General features: G+C 45.8%; 1 protein-coding gene across 1 annotated transcript in view; it reads right to left on the bottom strand.

Annotated features, from left to right (window-relative positions):
* Positions 1-3,169: 3,169 nt before the first annotated feature.
* The window catches only part of EIF2B5 (eukaryotic translation initiation factor 2B subunit epsilon), a 29,508-nt gene continuing 15,203 nt past the window's right edge, over positions 3,170-17,474 (bottom strand). Inside the window, exons 9-16 of the mRNA XM_081862415.1 lie at positions 17,279-17,417; positions 16,183-16,284; positions 14,930-15,037; positions 14,617-14,707; positions 12,576-12,699; positions 8,625-8,750; positions 6,865-6,975; positions 3,170-6,380 (exon numbers count right to left, since the gene is read on the bottom strand). Coding sequence (XP_081718541.1) covers positions 6,315-6,380; positions 6,865-6,975; positions 8,625-8,750; positions 12,576-12,699; positions 14,617-14,707; positions 14,930-15,037; positions 16,183-16,284; positions 17,279-17,417 — 867 coding nt within the window. The 3' untranslated portion in view covers positions 3,170-6,314. The remainder of the gene's footprint in view (positions 6,381-6,864; positions 6,976-8,624; positions 8,751-12,575; positions 12,700-14,616; positions 14,708-14,929; positions 15,038-16,182; positions 16,285-17,278; positions 17,418-17,474) is intronic.

Genomic DNA, 17,474 nt, shown 5'->3' on the forward strand with positions numbered 1-17,474 from the left:
GGCCCTGCTTTCTTGGAGCTAGTGGTTTCCCATCTCTCTTGCAGGTACCATATGCACATGAGTGGAGGCAGAGCGCCTGTTGACTTTAAAATAAATTGTGGTTGCTCAAGTCGCTACAGACAATAAAGCTGCTGCTACTTTAGGTAAGCATTAGATCACCGATAAGCTTTAAATTAATTGGTGATGCAGTGAATGAAGGGTGCTTAATGTTTTTCTGTTATAGCCATGTTGGTTCTGGAGCTTAAATACAGTCTGAGAACTGATAAAAAGGCAGTTTTAAAGCAACCACATTCCAGTCATTATTCTGCTGCAGCAGAAGCTACAAGGAATCCTAAGGCACCTTAGAAACCAGCCATTTATTGTGGAGATAGCTCTCATGGGGAGGCAGAGCATGACCTGTCAAGCTGCTGGGTCGGAATTTATATGGAAATTCAGTCCTATTGGAGTTGGGCTGAATAGAGACTGGGAGCAGCTAGTTCTGAACAGATGCCAGTGGTCCCTTCTCTCTTGGGTGTCCATGCACACTGTTGAGTCATGGTGCCTCCCACACCAGAGAAGAAGGGGTGAGTGAAAATCTACATCAAGAACAAGGAAGATCAGCATCTGCTGCTGCCTGAAGCGATCCCCTCACTTTGCCTTATGGGTGGGCCGGCCCGGCCCGGTAGCAGATGCTACTTCCTAATAACATTTCCCCTCCTTTTGTGAGGTGGAAAGCTAAATCTTATGTCAGCTATTAGGTAGGTGATTATTCTGAAGTAGGTAGCACAATGTTCAATAAGATATACTCTAGTGATTGTGCATGGTTGCTGCCTTAACCTTTCAAGTGGTAAAGGCCTCTTACCTAGGTGCCCCTCTGGAATGCCTGAGACCAATTCTCACATGAAGACTTGTCAGACTGCTTCTGCTTCTCCTTTCGTTTGCAGAAGGGCTTACACTTGTACCTGATCCTGTCAACAGCTAGGGGCTTGCTGATTGCCTAGTGATCGGATCTTAATGTGAACTGATTTCTATCTATACAGGAACTCCAAAATCCATTGTTGAGCAACCAAAATATGCAAATGCTTGAGCCACCCAGAACACTTAATCAGGAAAGATGTTATGCAAATAAGGCTGGTTTTTAGACTTCATTCCAAGGTGGAAGTAGCAGACTGAATAAGTTTGTGCTAGGTGTTACACATATAAGGTTACAAAGCAAGGATAAAGAAGCAATGGCGGCACCCTTTTTTTTGAAAATGGGGCAATCTAAATGCTGACTGTATGGCTACAACAAACAGTTTTGCACTTCCCTCCAGTTCCTACCTTTTAGAACCTCTTACCTGATGAATTCTGGATAACTTGAAAGCTTGCAATAGTTTGTGACGTTTTGGTTTGTCCCAGTAAGAGGTATCATTTCACTATGGATTTTGGAATTTTATTTTAATGGATCAAATTGCCACCTTCACTTTTTAATATATTTATTTTAATGGATCAAATTGCCACCAGGCAGTTTAAACAGACCACCTGGCAAAACAGATGCAGTGTACACTATGTAATGCTTGGTTTACCGTGGAAAAGCAGCATACAAAAAACCCCAAATGTTTTATTTTTATTGTTAATTTCCCCTTCTCAAGTGATGTGTGTAAAGACATTTCTTTTTTCTAAGCTGTCTTGCATTTATTTATACAGAATTTATAGAGATTTAAAATTAAAAAACACAAAATAAATTAAAATGATGCAGCAAGAAAAGGCAAGTTCTGGAGCCTTGTTAATTATGCAAATTAGGTACAGTTGCATAATTTCTTCTGAATTATTCATTCTGCTCCTATTAGTCATGGAAAGGGCCAAAAAGATATGCAAGTCTTAAGCCCCACCTCTTCCTTGAACAAATCTTACTTAGCAATCCCTGTGGCTAAGGTTTCTTCAGCCTTTGCATGAGCTTTCAAGCATATCTTCACACCCGTGAAGGCTAAACATTATTTTAAAGCAAAGATTTTCAGGAATGCAGAATTCAATGCCCAATGCCACTCTCACAATTCCTTCTCCGAACTTGTGTGGAATTGCAGTTTGCACATAGCCTCAAGCACAGGGGGGGTTGTGTTTTGCACTGTGATTTGTTATTCCCATTGCTGCACTCAGACTAGTTTCCCACCCTCTCAAGTGGAACCGTGCCAATCCAAACAGGCAGGATTCTACCCCCTAGTCCAAATTACATTGTTGACCAAAGAGATTTATCAGCAACTAGCCCAACACTGTCTTTCTCTTCGTACCTTGGCAACTGCATGAGCAGTATCTGAGAAGCAGGCACATCCTCTCCATTTCATATAAAGGGTTATGCTGGTGCACATTTAAAGATTGTGATATATTCTATGGAGTGATTCGCATCCAACATTATTCATTTTTATACCAGCAAAATGCTTGATAGGCCCCAGCACACAATTATTTCAGGGAATCATGTAACTGCTGAACACAAACCACACGCATATAGGCTAGGCCCAGGTTGGGGGGAAGCTGTTTCTGTTCCACTTATCAAGTAGGAATATATAAAGGGTTGTTCAGCTACAATTGGGAGTCTACCTTGAAATCAGGTTTTCAGGCAAGGTTCTTTAAAGTAACATCACCGGACATCGTCTAGAACACAGGTTTCCCAAACTTTGGGTCTCCAGCTGTTTTTGGACCACAATTCCCATCACCCCTGACCACTGGTCCTGCTAGCTAGGGATGATGGGAGTTATAGTCGAAAAACAGCTGGAGACCCAAGTTTGGGAAACCTTGGTCTGGACAGTGCAAATGTTTTTCAGATGGTTGCTTCTGATATATCATTTGTAACAGCTTCATTTTCATACTCTCAAGCCTGCTGCCTAAAACGCACTTTGGGAGTAAATCCCAGTGAGCCCAGTAGGATTTTTTCCCTCCAAACAGACATGCATAGGATGGCACTGCTGGATTCTTTTGTTCAACAAATCTAGAGAATGCTCCAATTCCAGTATGACTGAATGTTAGCAATCAATGCACACAATAAAAATTGGTACTTTCAGAGCACAGGATTTGAGCAGAACATAGATTTGTTACATGGCACAAAGTATTCTCTGCCTCTAGTCAAAAAAAACCCCATCAGATATGGAATTGCAAGGCAAACCCATTTTAAAGCCACCTTTGAACTGTTAAAAGAGAAAACCTCAGGCATCCAGCAAGATTTTTAAATGTCTGCATTTTATACAGCTTGTAAACACTTGGAGAGCTCACAGTAGACTAGAGTGTGTGGAGTGTTATATCTGCATCCATAAACAGTTATAGTGTGCAGGTGGGGGGAGTTAAGGAAGGCTTCATATACAGAATTTATCACTGCAGGAGGGGCAAAAATTTTCCAAAGTCTCAAATAGGGACTCTTTTCAATTTAATGGTCCATAAAACCAGACACATTTCCAAGAGCCAAGAGAGAAGATTAAAAAAACCAAAAACAAATTCTTCCCTGACTTCAAAATTGCCAGACATTGCCCTCCATTTCTCAAGGGACCAGGTTAATATTAAAAAGGAGAGGTAAATTTTACCCATAGCAAAAGTAAGAAAAATGTGTGCATCGCATGACACCAGGATTGAAAGAAACACGTTCTGCTACGATTTGCTATCTCAGGAAATAAGTAGTGAAATCACTGGATTACAGTTCATCAGGGAAGTGCAATCCTATCACTTGTGAACTGGGACAAAGGTGTTGTTTTTTAAATCACATGTGAATTGGATTACCAATGCTGGAGTGCCCATTTTCAACTGTGTGTGTGACTGGTTACCATAAATACATTATCACCACCAACTTCCCAATCCTGCCAACCTTGCCATGGTTCAGGTCAGAAGCTCACCCAAGAGTCGTTTTCCATTGCTGATTGCGTTATAGCCACCCCATCAGTCACGTTACCCAAAATAGGACAGCTACTAGTATGATTTCTCAGAATGGCATGTATCTCTTAATTGAAAAAGTTACCAGTCCCATTAATCCACTTAAAATCCCTACTAAGTCACTCACTGGAATCCAGTCACGACAAGGATTTTGGAACTCCTGTTCAGCACACAAAACAAGGAATGGACCTTAAGCTCCCCATTCGATATGCCTTTCAATTGCTACATTTGCCACTACCTCTGTGGTTGTTTGTTCCCCTCCATGCAGGTATGGAGAGGTAGAACGGCTTCTGCTCACCTAGTCTGGCTTCCTAACACATTTGCAAACCATGCATTAGTGGCGGGCCTCCCAAGGGTCCAGACATCATTTGTGCGGTTCGTAAACATAACAAGAACGTGAACCACACGGGCAGAACTCATTCCAGGTACACATATTGCTGCAGGAGCTATAGCGACCACACCAATTGAGCAACATGTAAATGGGATTTAAGAAACTCTTCGTATGTGGGGTAACCTGTGAGCCTCAGACCAATGAGGCCTACCCAAGACTTTTGCTCAGATGCCGACATTACAGAATAGAAAGCCCATTCTTTGCAGAAGGGATGTTTAATTACTCCCCAAATTAAATATTGGCAGACACAGAAAAAGCACATCGTCTTTCCCAACATTTACAAGAGGATGTGGCAACAAGAAGAGCCCAACACCACCACCAATGTTCAAGAGCTTCCATCCCAGCAGGCAATGCTCCCCCAGAGGCTTCTGGCAGTCCACATGTGCCGGCATGGCACAGCAGCACCAATGGTTACAGCCACCTCCAGACTGGCAAAGCTCGGGTTCCCTTCCTCTAGATAGACTGCAGCCCTTTCCCGGAAGGAACAAGGTCAACAAGTCAGACTGACTGATGATAGACACAGGCAACTGCCTGCTGTGCCTCATGTTCCCTTTTAGCAGAAGGATGATGCTGACCTGCAACTCAAGAGAAGGTGGCTGCTTGAGGACTCTGTGAATTATGAGAATGGTGCCAGAGCAGGGAGAACGTGCTACCACACACTCCTAGGCCAAACCCAGAACCACAGGCCTTCTGATGTCAGTATTTAAGAGGAAACATAAGTGTTTCTTATATAAAACAGGGCTAGCCAATGCAGTCCTCTCCAGACGCTGCTTTGACTACAACTCCCATCATCCTTGATCACTGGTCACAATGGCTGGGGCTGATGGGAGTTCTAGTCCCACAACATCTAGAAGGAACCATCTTGGTTATGCCCTGTATAAAGCATGGCTGGAAAATCTCTAGAATTATGTGGAGCATGTGTGATTGACCTAACTTGCATCTATGCCATGTGAGTGTCCCCAGGGGCCAAAAGAGAACTCCCAAAGGGTTCTGAAGCAACCTCTGTCAAATGCTGCAGAGGACAGACTCCAGCAGTGTCTTAGTAAGATAAAAAGAACATCTGTTCTGCTGCAGCTGGGTGTGGATCTGCTGTTCCAGATCCAAAGGGTTGAGATTGGTCAGTAAGCAGGCTTGACGCAGACAAAAGGCTCCCACCATCAGGGGCGTAAGAACAACACTTGCTTGCTACAGATTTTTCATTTATGAATGAACTCCTGGTGAGGTAGGTGAACGTTTCCCCGTTTTGTATGAACAGAAGTTGAAACAGAAAAGGCTCTGTGATTCTGGCAAAGGCTGCATTGCCAAGTGGACCTCCAAGCTAAAACGGAAGCTAAGCCACCTCTCTTCTGAATCTCTCCGGATCCAGGAACAACTCCACCTCCATCTGCAGCAGAGGCTTCGGGTATCAGCCCTGACTTTGGGCTGCTGAACTCTCTTCCTGCCTCATGTTGCTTTACCAGCTGTTCCCTTCAAGGAAATGGGGGGAGGGGGGACGACACCCACTGCACGTGCAGCACTACAGGAAAGTCAGGGGCTGCTGGGGCATCTGGTCTTATGGGACTGTCTTCTACACAAATCTGAAGTGGCTCAAAGCCCCCAAGGGTTAAGGCTGACATGGAAATCGGTCTGGAACTGCCTCTGTCACCACCTCCAGCAGCAGCAAAGCCCCCGTCCCAGTGGACAGCTTCCTTATACAGCACCATAGATGTTTGTGTGTATACACATACATGTTTGTATACACACATACATACACACACCCTCACACATACATGTCTCAGAAAAATCTTTTAACATTCCACATGTCTCTGGCTTTTCCTTCTGACTTGTCTCTCACTGTCCTGTGTGCGGTGCCTTTTCAGGGGAAGATGCTAAGTACATAAACAGCAATGGGATTGTCAGTCAGCTTTGATTTTCAGGTCCCCCACGTACACGCCATGCACCGGGTCTCGCTCTTGCTTGCTCCGCCGCTTCGCCAGGCAAGGTCTGGCACTGCGGCCCTCTCCCTCTTGGAAGCACGGAGAGGGGGCATCTCTTTCTGAGAGAGGCTGCCAGGTCAGTTCTGCTCCCCTTCGGACGACTCCTCTTCGGCCTCCTCTAGCCACTGGATAAACTTCTGAAGCTGAGGAAGCAAAGAAGAAGCTGTAACAGGACGTGACAAAATCGGCAAAGGCAATTCCCCAGTGGAACACCAACAGCTTCAGACATTTTCGCGACCAACAACTGAGCTCACTTGTATAGGCTGATCCACACGTACACAGAAGTTTGCTCGCTTCATCCTTTGTTTACCACACACTGCATGGGGCTTATAGGTACAGAATGAGGTGGCAGAATGGCCTGTACCATTTCAGGCTCCAGCAGGGGTGTGTCAGCACATTACTGAATGTTACCCCGCTTAAATAGGCTGGAACTCAGCAGTAGAGCACCTGTAATGTACGCAGAAGGTCCTTGGTTCATTCCCCCATCCCCAGGTAGGGCTGGCAGTTCCCTCTGCCTGAAACCCTGGAGAGAGACTGCCAAAAGGTGCCATGTGTGCACTTGCTGGTCTCAACAGAAAGTGTCAACGCAACTGCCAATAAAGGCTTCCTCTCACTCTGGAGACTCACCCGCTGGTTTTTACGAAGCTGCCTGCCTTTATCCGATGTGTCCCGTTGAGAAAACCAGGAGAGAATCATCTCTTCTGCCAAGATTTCCAGCTGGTAGAAAGTCATCAACACCTGCAACAAAAGCCATGGGCACTTAAGAATCATAGAATCATAGAGTTGGAAGAGACCACAAGGGCCAACCCCCTGTCAAGCAGGAAACACCATCAGAGCACTCCTGACATATGGTTGTCAAGCCTCTGCTTAAAGTCCTCCAAAGAAGGAGACTCCACCACACTCCTTGGCAGCAAATTCCACCGTCGAACAGCTCTTACTGTCAGGAAGTTCTTCCTACTGTTTAGGTGGAATCTTCTTTCTTGTAGCTTGGAACCATTGCTCCGCGTCTGCTTCTCTGGAGCAGCAAAAAACAACCTTTCTCCCTCCTCTATGTGACATCCTTTTATATATTTGAACATGGCTATCATATCACCCCTTAACCTCCTCTTCTCCAAACTAAACATGCCCAGCTTCCTTAGCCGTTCCTCATAAGGCATCGTTTCCAGGCCTTTGACCATTTTGGTTGCCCTCCTCTGGACACGTTCCAGTTTGTCAGTGTCCTTCTTGAACTGTGGTGCCCAGAACTGGACACAGTACTCCAGGTGAGGTCTGACCAGAGCAGAATACAGTGGCACTAAGAAGAAGTGGGCAGTTTATTCTGGATCAGGTGCTTACTCGGGGGTCGAAAGGGCACAGCAAACCAATGTCAGAAGCTTGGCTGGTTGGTAGGAGAGGCCCTGGGATGCAAGATGAGTAGGCTGAGGACAGGGAACTGTGCAGAGCAGGCAAGGCTCCCACAGCCCTCTTTCAGTTTCTGAGGCTTCATAGAAATGCCAGGACTTTTAAATAAAAACAATGCAGCCCCACCACACTGCCAAACCCCAGTTATGTCTGCCTGGCACCTTCATTATATATCTTGAGGCACCAGGCAAAAATGTTCCTTCATCACAAGTTCTCAGGGTGGCTCTCAGAATAAAATACAAGATAGTTAAAACAAAGACACCAAAATTATTAACACCCGCCCCCCGCCGCCTTCCCACAAATACATTTAAAACGCTGTGGAATATTAATCAGCAGAAAGCTTGGTTGAAGAGGAACGTTTGGCGAAGAGGCACACGCCCTCCAAGGTCCCTGGCAGTCTCAGCAGTGCAGGTGATGGAGGAGACTTGTATGTCTCCACCAGCGCAGGGGAGAAGAAAGACTTCTGCGATTCAGGAGCCGGCGCAAAATCTCAAAGGTCTCCATTTTCACTTAACACCCCTCCTTCAAACTCAACAATGCTACAGAGGAAAAGTCTGAAAAGGTGGCATCTTTTGCCAAAAACAGAAGATTTTGTGCGGACCCCTGTGGTTTGAGTAGCTTAGGCTTCTGAGCCTTTGCAAAAACTTGCTTTCTAAACTGGGATCTGATCTGAGGGTTAGCGTCTTCTTGCTACACAGCAAGCACTTGGTGTTTGTGCGTCTTGGACATTTGCCTTTAACAAGGGGCACACAGCAGTGTGTTCTGCGCCAACCGTGTTGGCTGCACAAACAAGTCCCTTTCAACGATCGGAAAGCAGCTTCTTAATCAACTCCTGCTGACAGGCACATGAACCCTTCCCTTCCTGATAAGGGACAACTCTAAGTGCTGGTGCAGAAAACAAGGCATAATTCAAGCAGACACGTTGGAAAGAACAAGCTCTTTCTCTCTCTCACACACACACCCTTCCCATTGGCATAAAAACTCACTTTGGCCATGGACATGCATAGGTTTTCGTGCTCTAGGAAGAACTCCTCAATGGCGTGCAAGGCATCCAAGTGATCTGACGCCCGCTTTATGTAGTTCTTGAAGACTGGAGCCCAGTTCTTCAGCAACTGTTAGAGGGGTAAAGTGGGCAGAAGAGAGACAAAGAGGTGACCACTTAGAGGTATCATAACAGACGTGCCATTACATCAGTGTTTCCCAAATTTGGGTCTCCAGCTGATGTTGTTTTTTACTACAATTCCCATCATCCCTAGCTAGTCAGGGATGATGGGAATTGTTGTCCAAAAGCAGCTGGAGAGTCAAGTTTTGAGAAACATTGTGTTACGTTATACAAATATAGAGCCCTCTGGGGAGAGACATAACTCAGTGGCAGAGCACAGGCAGAGCATGCAGAAGGTCCTGGGGTCAATCTCAAGCATCTCCAGGTAGGTATGGGAAGGAGTTCAGCCTGAAACCCTGGAGAGCCACTACCGGCCAATGCAGGCAGTACCAATCTGGATGGGCCAAAGCCCTGATTCAGTATAAGGCTTCCTTTGTTCATCATCTTATCACTAGAGAATTTGACCCTGACATGCTGACAGCAGTTCACAGCCCTGACATTGTCTAAATAAGCCTTTCTCAGCCTTGGGTCCCCTGTTGCTGCTGGATTGCAGCTCCCATCATTCCTCACTACCAGAACCAGTGGTCAGGGATGTTGGGAGTTGTAGTCCAATAAAAGCTGGGGGCCCAAAGTTTGAGAAAAGATGGCCTAAATTAATGGAAAACAATAAGGCAGCCTTTGACCACCTGGTACCCTCCAAGCTGATACTCCCCGGGGTTGGCAAAGTCTGCATTAAGGCTAAATTACTTTGGCCATCAATAACATTAAACACATTTAGAGCTAGCTCCTTTCTGGAATCATAGAATGACAGAATTGTAGAGCTGGAAGGGCCCCCAAGGGTCATTGAGTGCAACCCCTTTTCCAGATGTTTGAAAACAAGGCCTTAAGAGTTGGCAACAGAACGACAGGATGCTTTATTAGCACCTGTAGCAACATCTGATTGTGATACTAATTAAAACTCGTGCAATTGGAGATGGTGCATTGTCCCTGCTTGGCAGTTCAGGACGGATGAGGGCCTTACAACGCAGCTCCATCACATACACTGCAGCATGGTGGGAATTTATTACAACTTACAAATAAACAAGAATCGCTTGTACTTGAGGCTTAGCGCTTCTGTTGATTTTGCTCCACAGCAACCAGTTACAGGTTACAGATTTGGGCGAAGCCAAAATAAATTAAACTCCTTTCACATTATCTATTACTGTATAAATATGTGCGTTATCTGTGCGCCCTTCAAAGGCCACCCAGAAGTTCTTGGACTACAACTCCCATCAGCCCCAGCCAGAATGGCCAAAGGTCAGAGAATATGGGAGCTGGGGAGCCAAAAACTTGCTCTAAAGGCAGTCAACATTCCCACTAATAGTTCACATTCTCACAAGGACCAGAGCTGCTTGCTTATTAACAGAGAGCTTGTTAAAAAAAAAAAAGTAATTTCCATTTGTTCTAGAAATTGGGTTGATTTTTTAAAAAGTATCTTGATCATGTAGCGGATTATTATTTATTCCGTAAATTAAAATAAAGATGCAAGGGGCGGGGACTGTATATACTCTGTGCTTGTGTGTGTGTGGAGTTAATTTTGGGGGCAGCTTGCATGACATGGAAACGCAGAATTAATTTGCAAGCTTTGTTTACACTCAAGAGGACGTGAGTGACATCCTGGCAAAGCCCTCCGCATAACAGGAATGAATGGCAAGTTTTGCATGTACCATGAAAAAGGCATTAAAAAAAAAAAAGAATTTATTTACTCATGTTTCACCTTTTGTAAGCACCCAAGGCAACACACAAGGAGTAAAACAAAACCAGTTAAATATGGAAAACATTTAGCCGAAAGAAGAAAAAAAAACCTGCAATATTCATTATGAAAAGCACTGGATTGGATCCAGCAGGGTCTGTCTGCTGACGGAAGGCTCTCTAATCCAGCAGAGGCTTCTGTCCGTGGGACTTGGAAGAAGGTAGTTTCTGCCCAGTTTCCCCTCCCTCTTGCAGCCACCCACACACCTTCCCCAGATTAGCTCCAGAGGACTGGAGAAAAGGGAGGGTGGTGCAGGAAGAGAGGAGAGCCTTCAATGGAAGGGACAAGATTCCAACCCAAAGCAATGTATCAGCCTAGAACACTGGTCTTCACCTGGTGGGCTGCAGCCTGATTCAAGGTGAGTCTCAACAGGAGCACTGCCACCATGCAAACATATGGTGAAAGGTTAAGAAATGAGTCTCTGCTGCATTAAAAGTGGGTCCTGGGTCTGGAAAGGGTAGAGGTGCCTGGTTTAGAGAAATCAACACGGGGTGGGGGAGAATGGAGAGGGGATTCCAATCAAAAGAACTCTTCCAGTTCTTTTGCCTGGCTGCTATATGCCCTTCAGCTGTGTTAATGCCTGGATGCATAGAGATGCCTCTATAGAAAACACCAATTTTTGCATGGATGACCTATAGCCCACTACACAAAGAGCCACATCCGTTGCCCTACCTGCAATGTGCAGGTGGCCCCAGGAAGGTTGACCATGAGAAAATATGGCCCTCAGGATGAAAAACAAACAAACAAGCCCACCAAGAACACGGAACCATAGAATTGTAGAGTTGGAAGGGACCCCAGGGGTCATCTAGTCCAACCCCCTGCAATGCAGGAATCTCAGCTAAAACATCCATGACAGGTAGGCTTGGTGGATCAGGCCAATGGCCCATCTAGTCCAGCATCCTGTTCTCACACACAGGCCAACCAGATGTCTGTGGGAAACCCGCGAGCAGGATGCGAGCACAACAGCCCCCTCCCCTCCCCAGCAGCTGGTACTCAGCAGCATTGCTGCCTTCAAAAATGTGGAGGCAGAGCACAGCCATTATGGCTAGTAGCCACCGAAAGCCCCCTCCTCCACGAATTTGTCCAATCCTCTTCTTAAAAGGTTTCCCACTTCTGGTGTAGACAATTCTGAGCAAGAACGCACCAGGCAGGTTCCTCTGACACAACAGCAGGAGTGGAAGAAAGGAGCAATTAAGTTGGGCTCCAGTGGAGCCCCCCATGTATCCTCTGGGGGAGGCTAGTTGTCGAATGCACCCCTCGCTTAAGAAGCCTTCCTGAAGCTCCGTTTGCGCTCGCCCGAGACAAGTCAGGGCACTGCAAGGATTATCAGCACAGACTGCCAGGAACAGGAGAAAGGATGAAAGACAGGGAGCCCTTTGCATTCCTGGCCAATCCTCTCCTGCACCATTTAATTAGCACTCTGGAAGCAGCAAGACAGCCCCACTAAGTATAGCACTTTGGCCAGAGCCTGTTAACAGCTTCTTACTATTTTATACTTACAGGCAAGAGGAGTTACGAAAGAAAACTATTAAAGCATTTAAGAGGCAGCGGCACCATGACAGAGGAAAGGGGAGGGGGAAGCAAGAATGAAAAGATGCAGCTACGTTAGGGATTTTGACTTGTTGGATTTTCTTATGCTTGCTTTGTTGGCTTTTAATGTATGCTGCGTGAATTGATCCTATTTACACTTTCGTATGCTGCCTTTTTGGTGAAGGGTGCATAAGAAGTATTTTTTTAAAAAGAAAAGAAAAGATAGATAGATAGATAGATAGATAGATGATAGATAATAAGCTTTCCAGACCACAGATGAGCAGGAAATTGAAAACACAGCGAACACTTTCTCTGCAGATAATGCTTTTACAGTTCACAAAATCCAACACAGGAAACAATTGCCCAGGGAGAATCTAGCAGTATCTCATCGGAGGCAGCTGGTTCAGACCTGTGTCTCTGGAACAGCGAATACTGCCCTTTCTCCAAATAGAGAGGAGTTCCTGAAGAACTAAGGACAGACACTGCATCCAGCGAGAGAGCAGGGAAACTCACAGGGACTACCAGCATGCAGTAATGTTGAGGGTCCTTTTCCGCGTTTAGCTGCTGCAGTGGGAACTCCAGAACGACTTTGCTGAGCACCTCCATCACCTCTTTCAGGCCAATATTATAGGCATATCTGAATGGGAAAGAGAGAGATAGCAAGGCATTATGGGACATGGATGGGGAACTCATCAATCTCCCCTATCTGATCTGCTACCCACTATCAATATGCACAGCTTAAAGAAAACGCACAGTGCTTTCAACAACACTCTGTAATTATTAGTGTAGCATTGCAGGGTGGGGTGGCTCAAATGAGCAAGGAAGAATATCCAAATAAATCAAGTCATTTTAAAGAGTTCCCTGCTGTGATCATTTGTCTGACATTTTTTAAACAATGGCGGAAGTCTGACCATGTGGTTTTCATTTACAACTAAGAAGGGTGGGTTTTTTTGTTCTTTGTTTGTTTACACTTTTTCATTCCAACCAGACCTGGCACCTCTGCATATTTTACATGCTTCCATTTTTTACTTACAAAGATAACATCTTTGAAATATTGCCATATAGGCTCTTTCTTACAGCCAGCACTCATGGTAGTTTTTGAAGTTAAAGCTGCACACTGGAAAAATTTATATTTTCTTCCCCTCCCCTCCTCGCAGGGCTGCTCCTTTCTGCCTCTGCCTATCCCTGCCTTCCCCTCACAAAAACAAATTAGCAGGCAAAAATGAAATTCCCATGACTGGAGGGTGGAAGCAAGGTCAGAGAGCTACTGGAGAGACTTGAACAACTTACTTTCATCAGGAGAAAATGAAATGCCTTGTGTTTGGTAGGCAGACTATCAGCACTTCTCCCATAACTCACTTATCTTTGGTAGAGGCACTGATCTAGTTTAGAGATTCACTTTACGGCTATCATGCTTATATTAAGATTCTGTGTTAACATAGCTGTCATTTGAAAAAAGCCTTTCTATTCACTACTTTGTTTTTAACCATCTTTATCTGCTCTGTGCTACTGCATGCTCAGCCACAGTCCCCAGTGTCCAGACCCAGCCCTAAATATTTAAGAGTGCCAGCAAAGCCTACGACCAGAACTTTACTGCCACAAAAATAATCTTATATAAACAGCATGCTGAGAAAAGTAAAATGCCGATTTGACAAGAAGTTCACAGATTATGTTCTCAGTTGATTTATTACTACTACTATGCCTACTACCATTAGCAGTAAAGAAACACATACTGTAACTCACACTACAAGTGTTAATAATCATAGAATCCAGTCCAACCCCTGCAATGCAAGAATCTTTCACCCATCGTGGGGCTTAAACCCACGACCCTAAGATTAAAAGTCTCTTGCTCTACCCACTGAGCTATCGCAGAGGCACCTGGGAGTTGGGCCTTGCAGCTCAGAAGCAGAGCCCATGCGCTTGTTGACAGAAGACCCCAGAGGAGAATATGAAGATGTGTCAGATTCTTTGCTTCAGTGGTTCTCAAACAGTGGGCAGCTCTTGAACATCAATGTTAGAGGAGCCTGGACCAGGTCAATGGTCCACCTACTCCAGCATCCATCTCTGCATCCTTCCTGCAGTTCCCATCAGCTGGTCTCAAAGGCATCCTGCCTCTGACTGTGGAGGCAGAGCATAGCCTTATCCTCCATGGGCGTAAGGTTACAGAGTGGGAAAGGATCCTGTAGCAGTTTGGTTTAGCACTGCAACCACCCAAAATGTCTCTGCTATCGTGGAAGAGGTGGAGAGACAGGGAACATACAGACACGCCTGGTCAGAGCATCCTCTTCCTCCTCCTGCCCACTTCCGTGACTGGCTTTAGAAATAAGCCTGAGATGCAAGAGGAACAGAACAGGGAATTGACCTGAATTCTGCTTTATCTCCTGCTGTTCAAAAATCAAATTGACTCAAAATAGAGCTTTGTACATGTAACTGTGGGCCTCACACGTGCAATTCCGGCTCTGCATAGTTGTCTTGTCTCTAGACTGACCACCCTCAAACAACAACCTCCTGCAAGTTCAAAACGTCTGGGGGGTGGGGAAAAACATTGTCATACTTGAGAGAGTTGATCTCCAGAACCAGGTTGTCACAGGAAATGTTTTCCTCTTCGCCCCTCTGCAGGGTACCCAGCACCTCATTCTGGAAAACTGCAAGCCAAGGAAACAGCAGATTGTTAGATCAGAAGCAACAAACACCGGCACTCCCTGCGAAAGAGCCAATAGCAGGAGGCATCAGTTCCCAAATCTGCAAAGCCCAGTGGCCAAACTTGGATTCTTTTTATTGCACAAGTGGTTTTCTACACAGTACACAACAGGAAAGAGGATGCATGCAGAGCTACCTCCTTACCTTGAAAGCCAAATGGCTCTTACCTTTGATATCATCCAACAGAGGAGAAGCTGTCCGGCTGTCTGCTCCTTCAGACCCCAGACTCATATCACTTTCTGACTCGCTTTCTTCTTCTGCATTTAAAATGGGACCTATTGAAGATGGAAAGAGAATGTGACCAGCTGCAGAAGTTCCCCCCAAAATCAATTTGGCCAAGCACCCCTTCGTCATTTCTACGCCCCAGCCCAGAGGATGATATTCCACCCGCTGGGTGTTTATGCAAGCTATGAAGCCACTCAAGAATGGCTTTTTAAAGGGCAGGGTTCGCCTTGAGCACAAACCCTGAGCAAGGACTTATACTTGCACAACAAGGTTCCCCCCTCCCTCGCCTCCCTCCACACCCCTGAAATTGGCTCTGGGGGCATCTGGAGAACCTCAGGAACAGCGCATGTGGGGGGGGGGGAATCGTTCCATCTGGCAAGCTGAAATGCCTGTGGAGATGAACAATTGGAAGAATGCAGTGCTGAACCCCACCCCACCCTTGCTCAGTCTTCCAAGGATTATGTACTGCAAGATGCTCTCAGCTGACCTTTGGACACCACAACAAGTATTAGGAAAGGAAACTGTCACCCGGGAGTGCAGGATCCTGCCTATGGAAGGCATTGGCATGGCCTCCCAAGTAGGACATGTTCCTAGGAGGTCTTCTCGGTGGCTGCCCCCAGCCTTTGGAACTCCCACCCTCGAGAAGCTAGATTGGCTTCCTCCTTGTTGTTCTTCCACCGACAGGTGAAGACTTTCTTGTTCCCACCGGCTTTTGGGGACTGCCTGCTTTAAATTAAACGGCTGGTGCCATGCTGTTTTATTGTGATTATCTGTATGGTTTTAATAGATTTTATATGTGTATATAGTTTTAAATGCATCAATGTTTAGGTGCTCCTTAATAATAGTCCCCCCCCCCTATAATTTTAGCAGTTCTTATTTTTTTCTCTAAAATAAGATACCCCTGCCTTGATTCCCATCATGGGAAAAGGTGTATAAATATATAACTATAAAGAAAATATTAAGAATAAGAATCCTGTATCTGGCTGCTGGCTGTGCCATATGGAGGAAGCCTGAACATGGAACAAGTCAATCATTTGCAAAGCTAAGGGAAGCTGCTGCCTCTTCTGCTTTTTTGCCCAGCTCCTGATCATTCCAAGGGCATCCCACAATCAACAGCCCTCTCCTCTGTGGCTGTGACATTCCACCAACAGGCGCCTGTTCAAACCCACTTTGCCCCAGTGCTGTTTGTTCTTACCCCAAAGACTCTGCCTTTGCTCCACTTGGTCCACGTCATTCTCATCATCTGCTTTCCAGAGATAGCCTTTCCCCTCTGAGCCAACGTCCGCTATATTGTAGCCTAGAGTAGGGGGGAAGGAAGCAACGTTGGCCTGATTTCAACCACTTCTCAAGAAACAGGCTGGGTTAAGAAAAGGAGGCAGCCAGCATGACCACACACACACACACACACACACACACACACACCCGATAGATGTGGCCCAAACAGTGTGTGATGACCTGTAGATCAAGGCTGGCAGCCTGTGTTCAATATTGAAAATGGTACTGTACATGTTTAGCATGGTATTTCCCCATCTGTATCTCTTCCCCCAGACAGTCATCTTTCTTTTCAAATCGTTCTCTAAAACACAGCATCAGATTATTTCCATGTTATCAAAAAACCAACCAACCAAAAACGCAGAGTTAACAGTGGGCTCTCCCTTTTAAGAAGGTTCAAGCTATTGCTTCTTTATGTAGCTCACAGTTAAGCCTATGGCACCTAGCACACAGGAGGCAGTGATGATTACCAACTTGGGTGTATTTAAAAGATTAGGCGCATTCATGAAGAATAAGGCTATCTGTGGCTACTAGCCATGATGGCTGCACTCTGCCTCCATGGTCAGAGGCAGTAACGCTTCTGAATACCAGTTGCTGGAAGCCACAGGAGGGGAGACAGCTCTTGTGCTTGGGTCCTGCTTGGTCCAGCAGTTCTTCTTATGTTCTCCAGCAGTTAAGCCCTAATTGCAATTTTCAAAATGCAGAAATTAAGGCTGGCAAAACCATGGCTGAGCTTGGATTTGAACCTAAAATCAGCTTGATATGCTGAACGCTGCACCACCTAACAGGAGGAGCTGAAGTCTCTGTCCTCTCCTGCATCCCCTCCCTACTGCTCCCCTAGGGAAAGGTCCCTCGGCCACTTGCTTAACCACCAGTACCTGCACATATATCTAATTTCCCAAACTGAACAAGCACAAGGCTCTGCAAAAGCCACCATGAATACAAGGCATGGGGGGGGGGGGAGGTAGGGGACCCCACACTTTGTTTGCCAGCAATTCCAGACAGAATTGCTCACACACCTTTTAGCTTCACGTTGCTCTCTTCTTTGTTCACACCCGAATCATCACTGAACTGGTCGTCATCCTCCTCCTCTTCATCCGTGGGATGCAGAGAGATGACGGTGCCTTCTTTGAGGACCATGTCAGGTCCCACCACCACCTGGAAATGAAGCAATGTTTCCAACTATGCCAGGAATACCTGGTGCTTTTGACTCCT

Source organism: Podarcis erhardii, assembly GCF_964252035.2.
Source record: "Podarcis erhardii genome assembly, chromosome: 5".
Taxonomy (NCBI): Eukaryota; Metazoa; Chordata; class Lepidosauria; order Squamata; family Lacertidae; genus Podarcis; species Podarcis erhardii.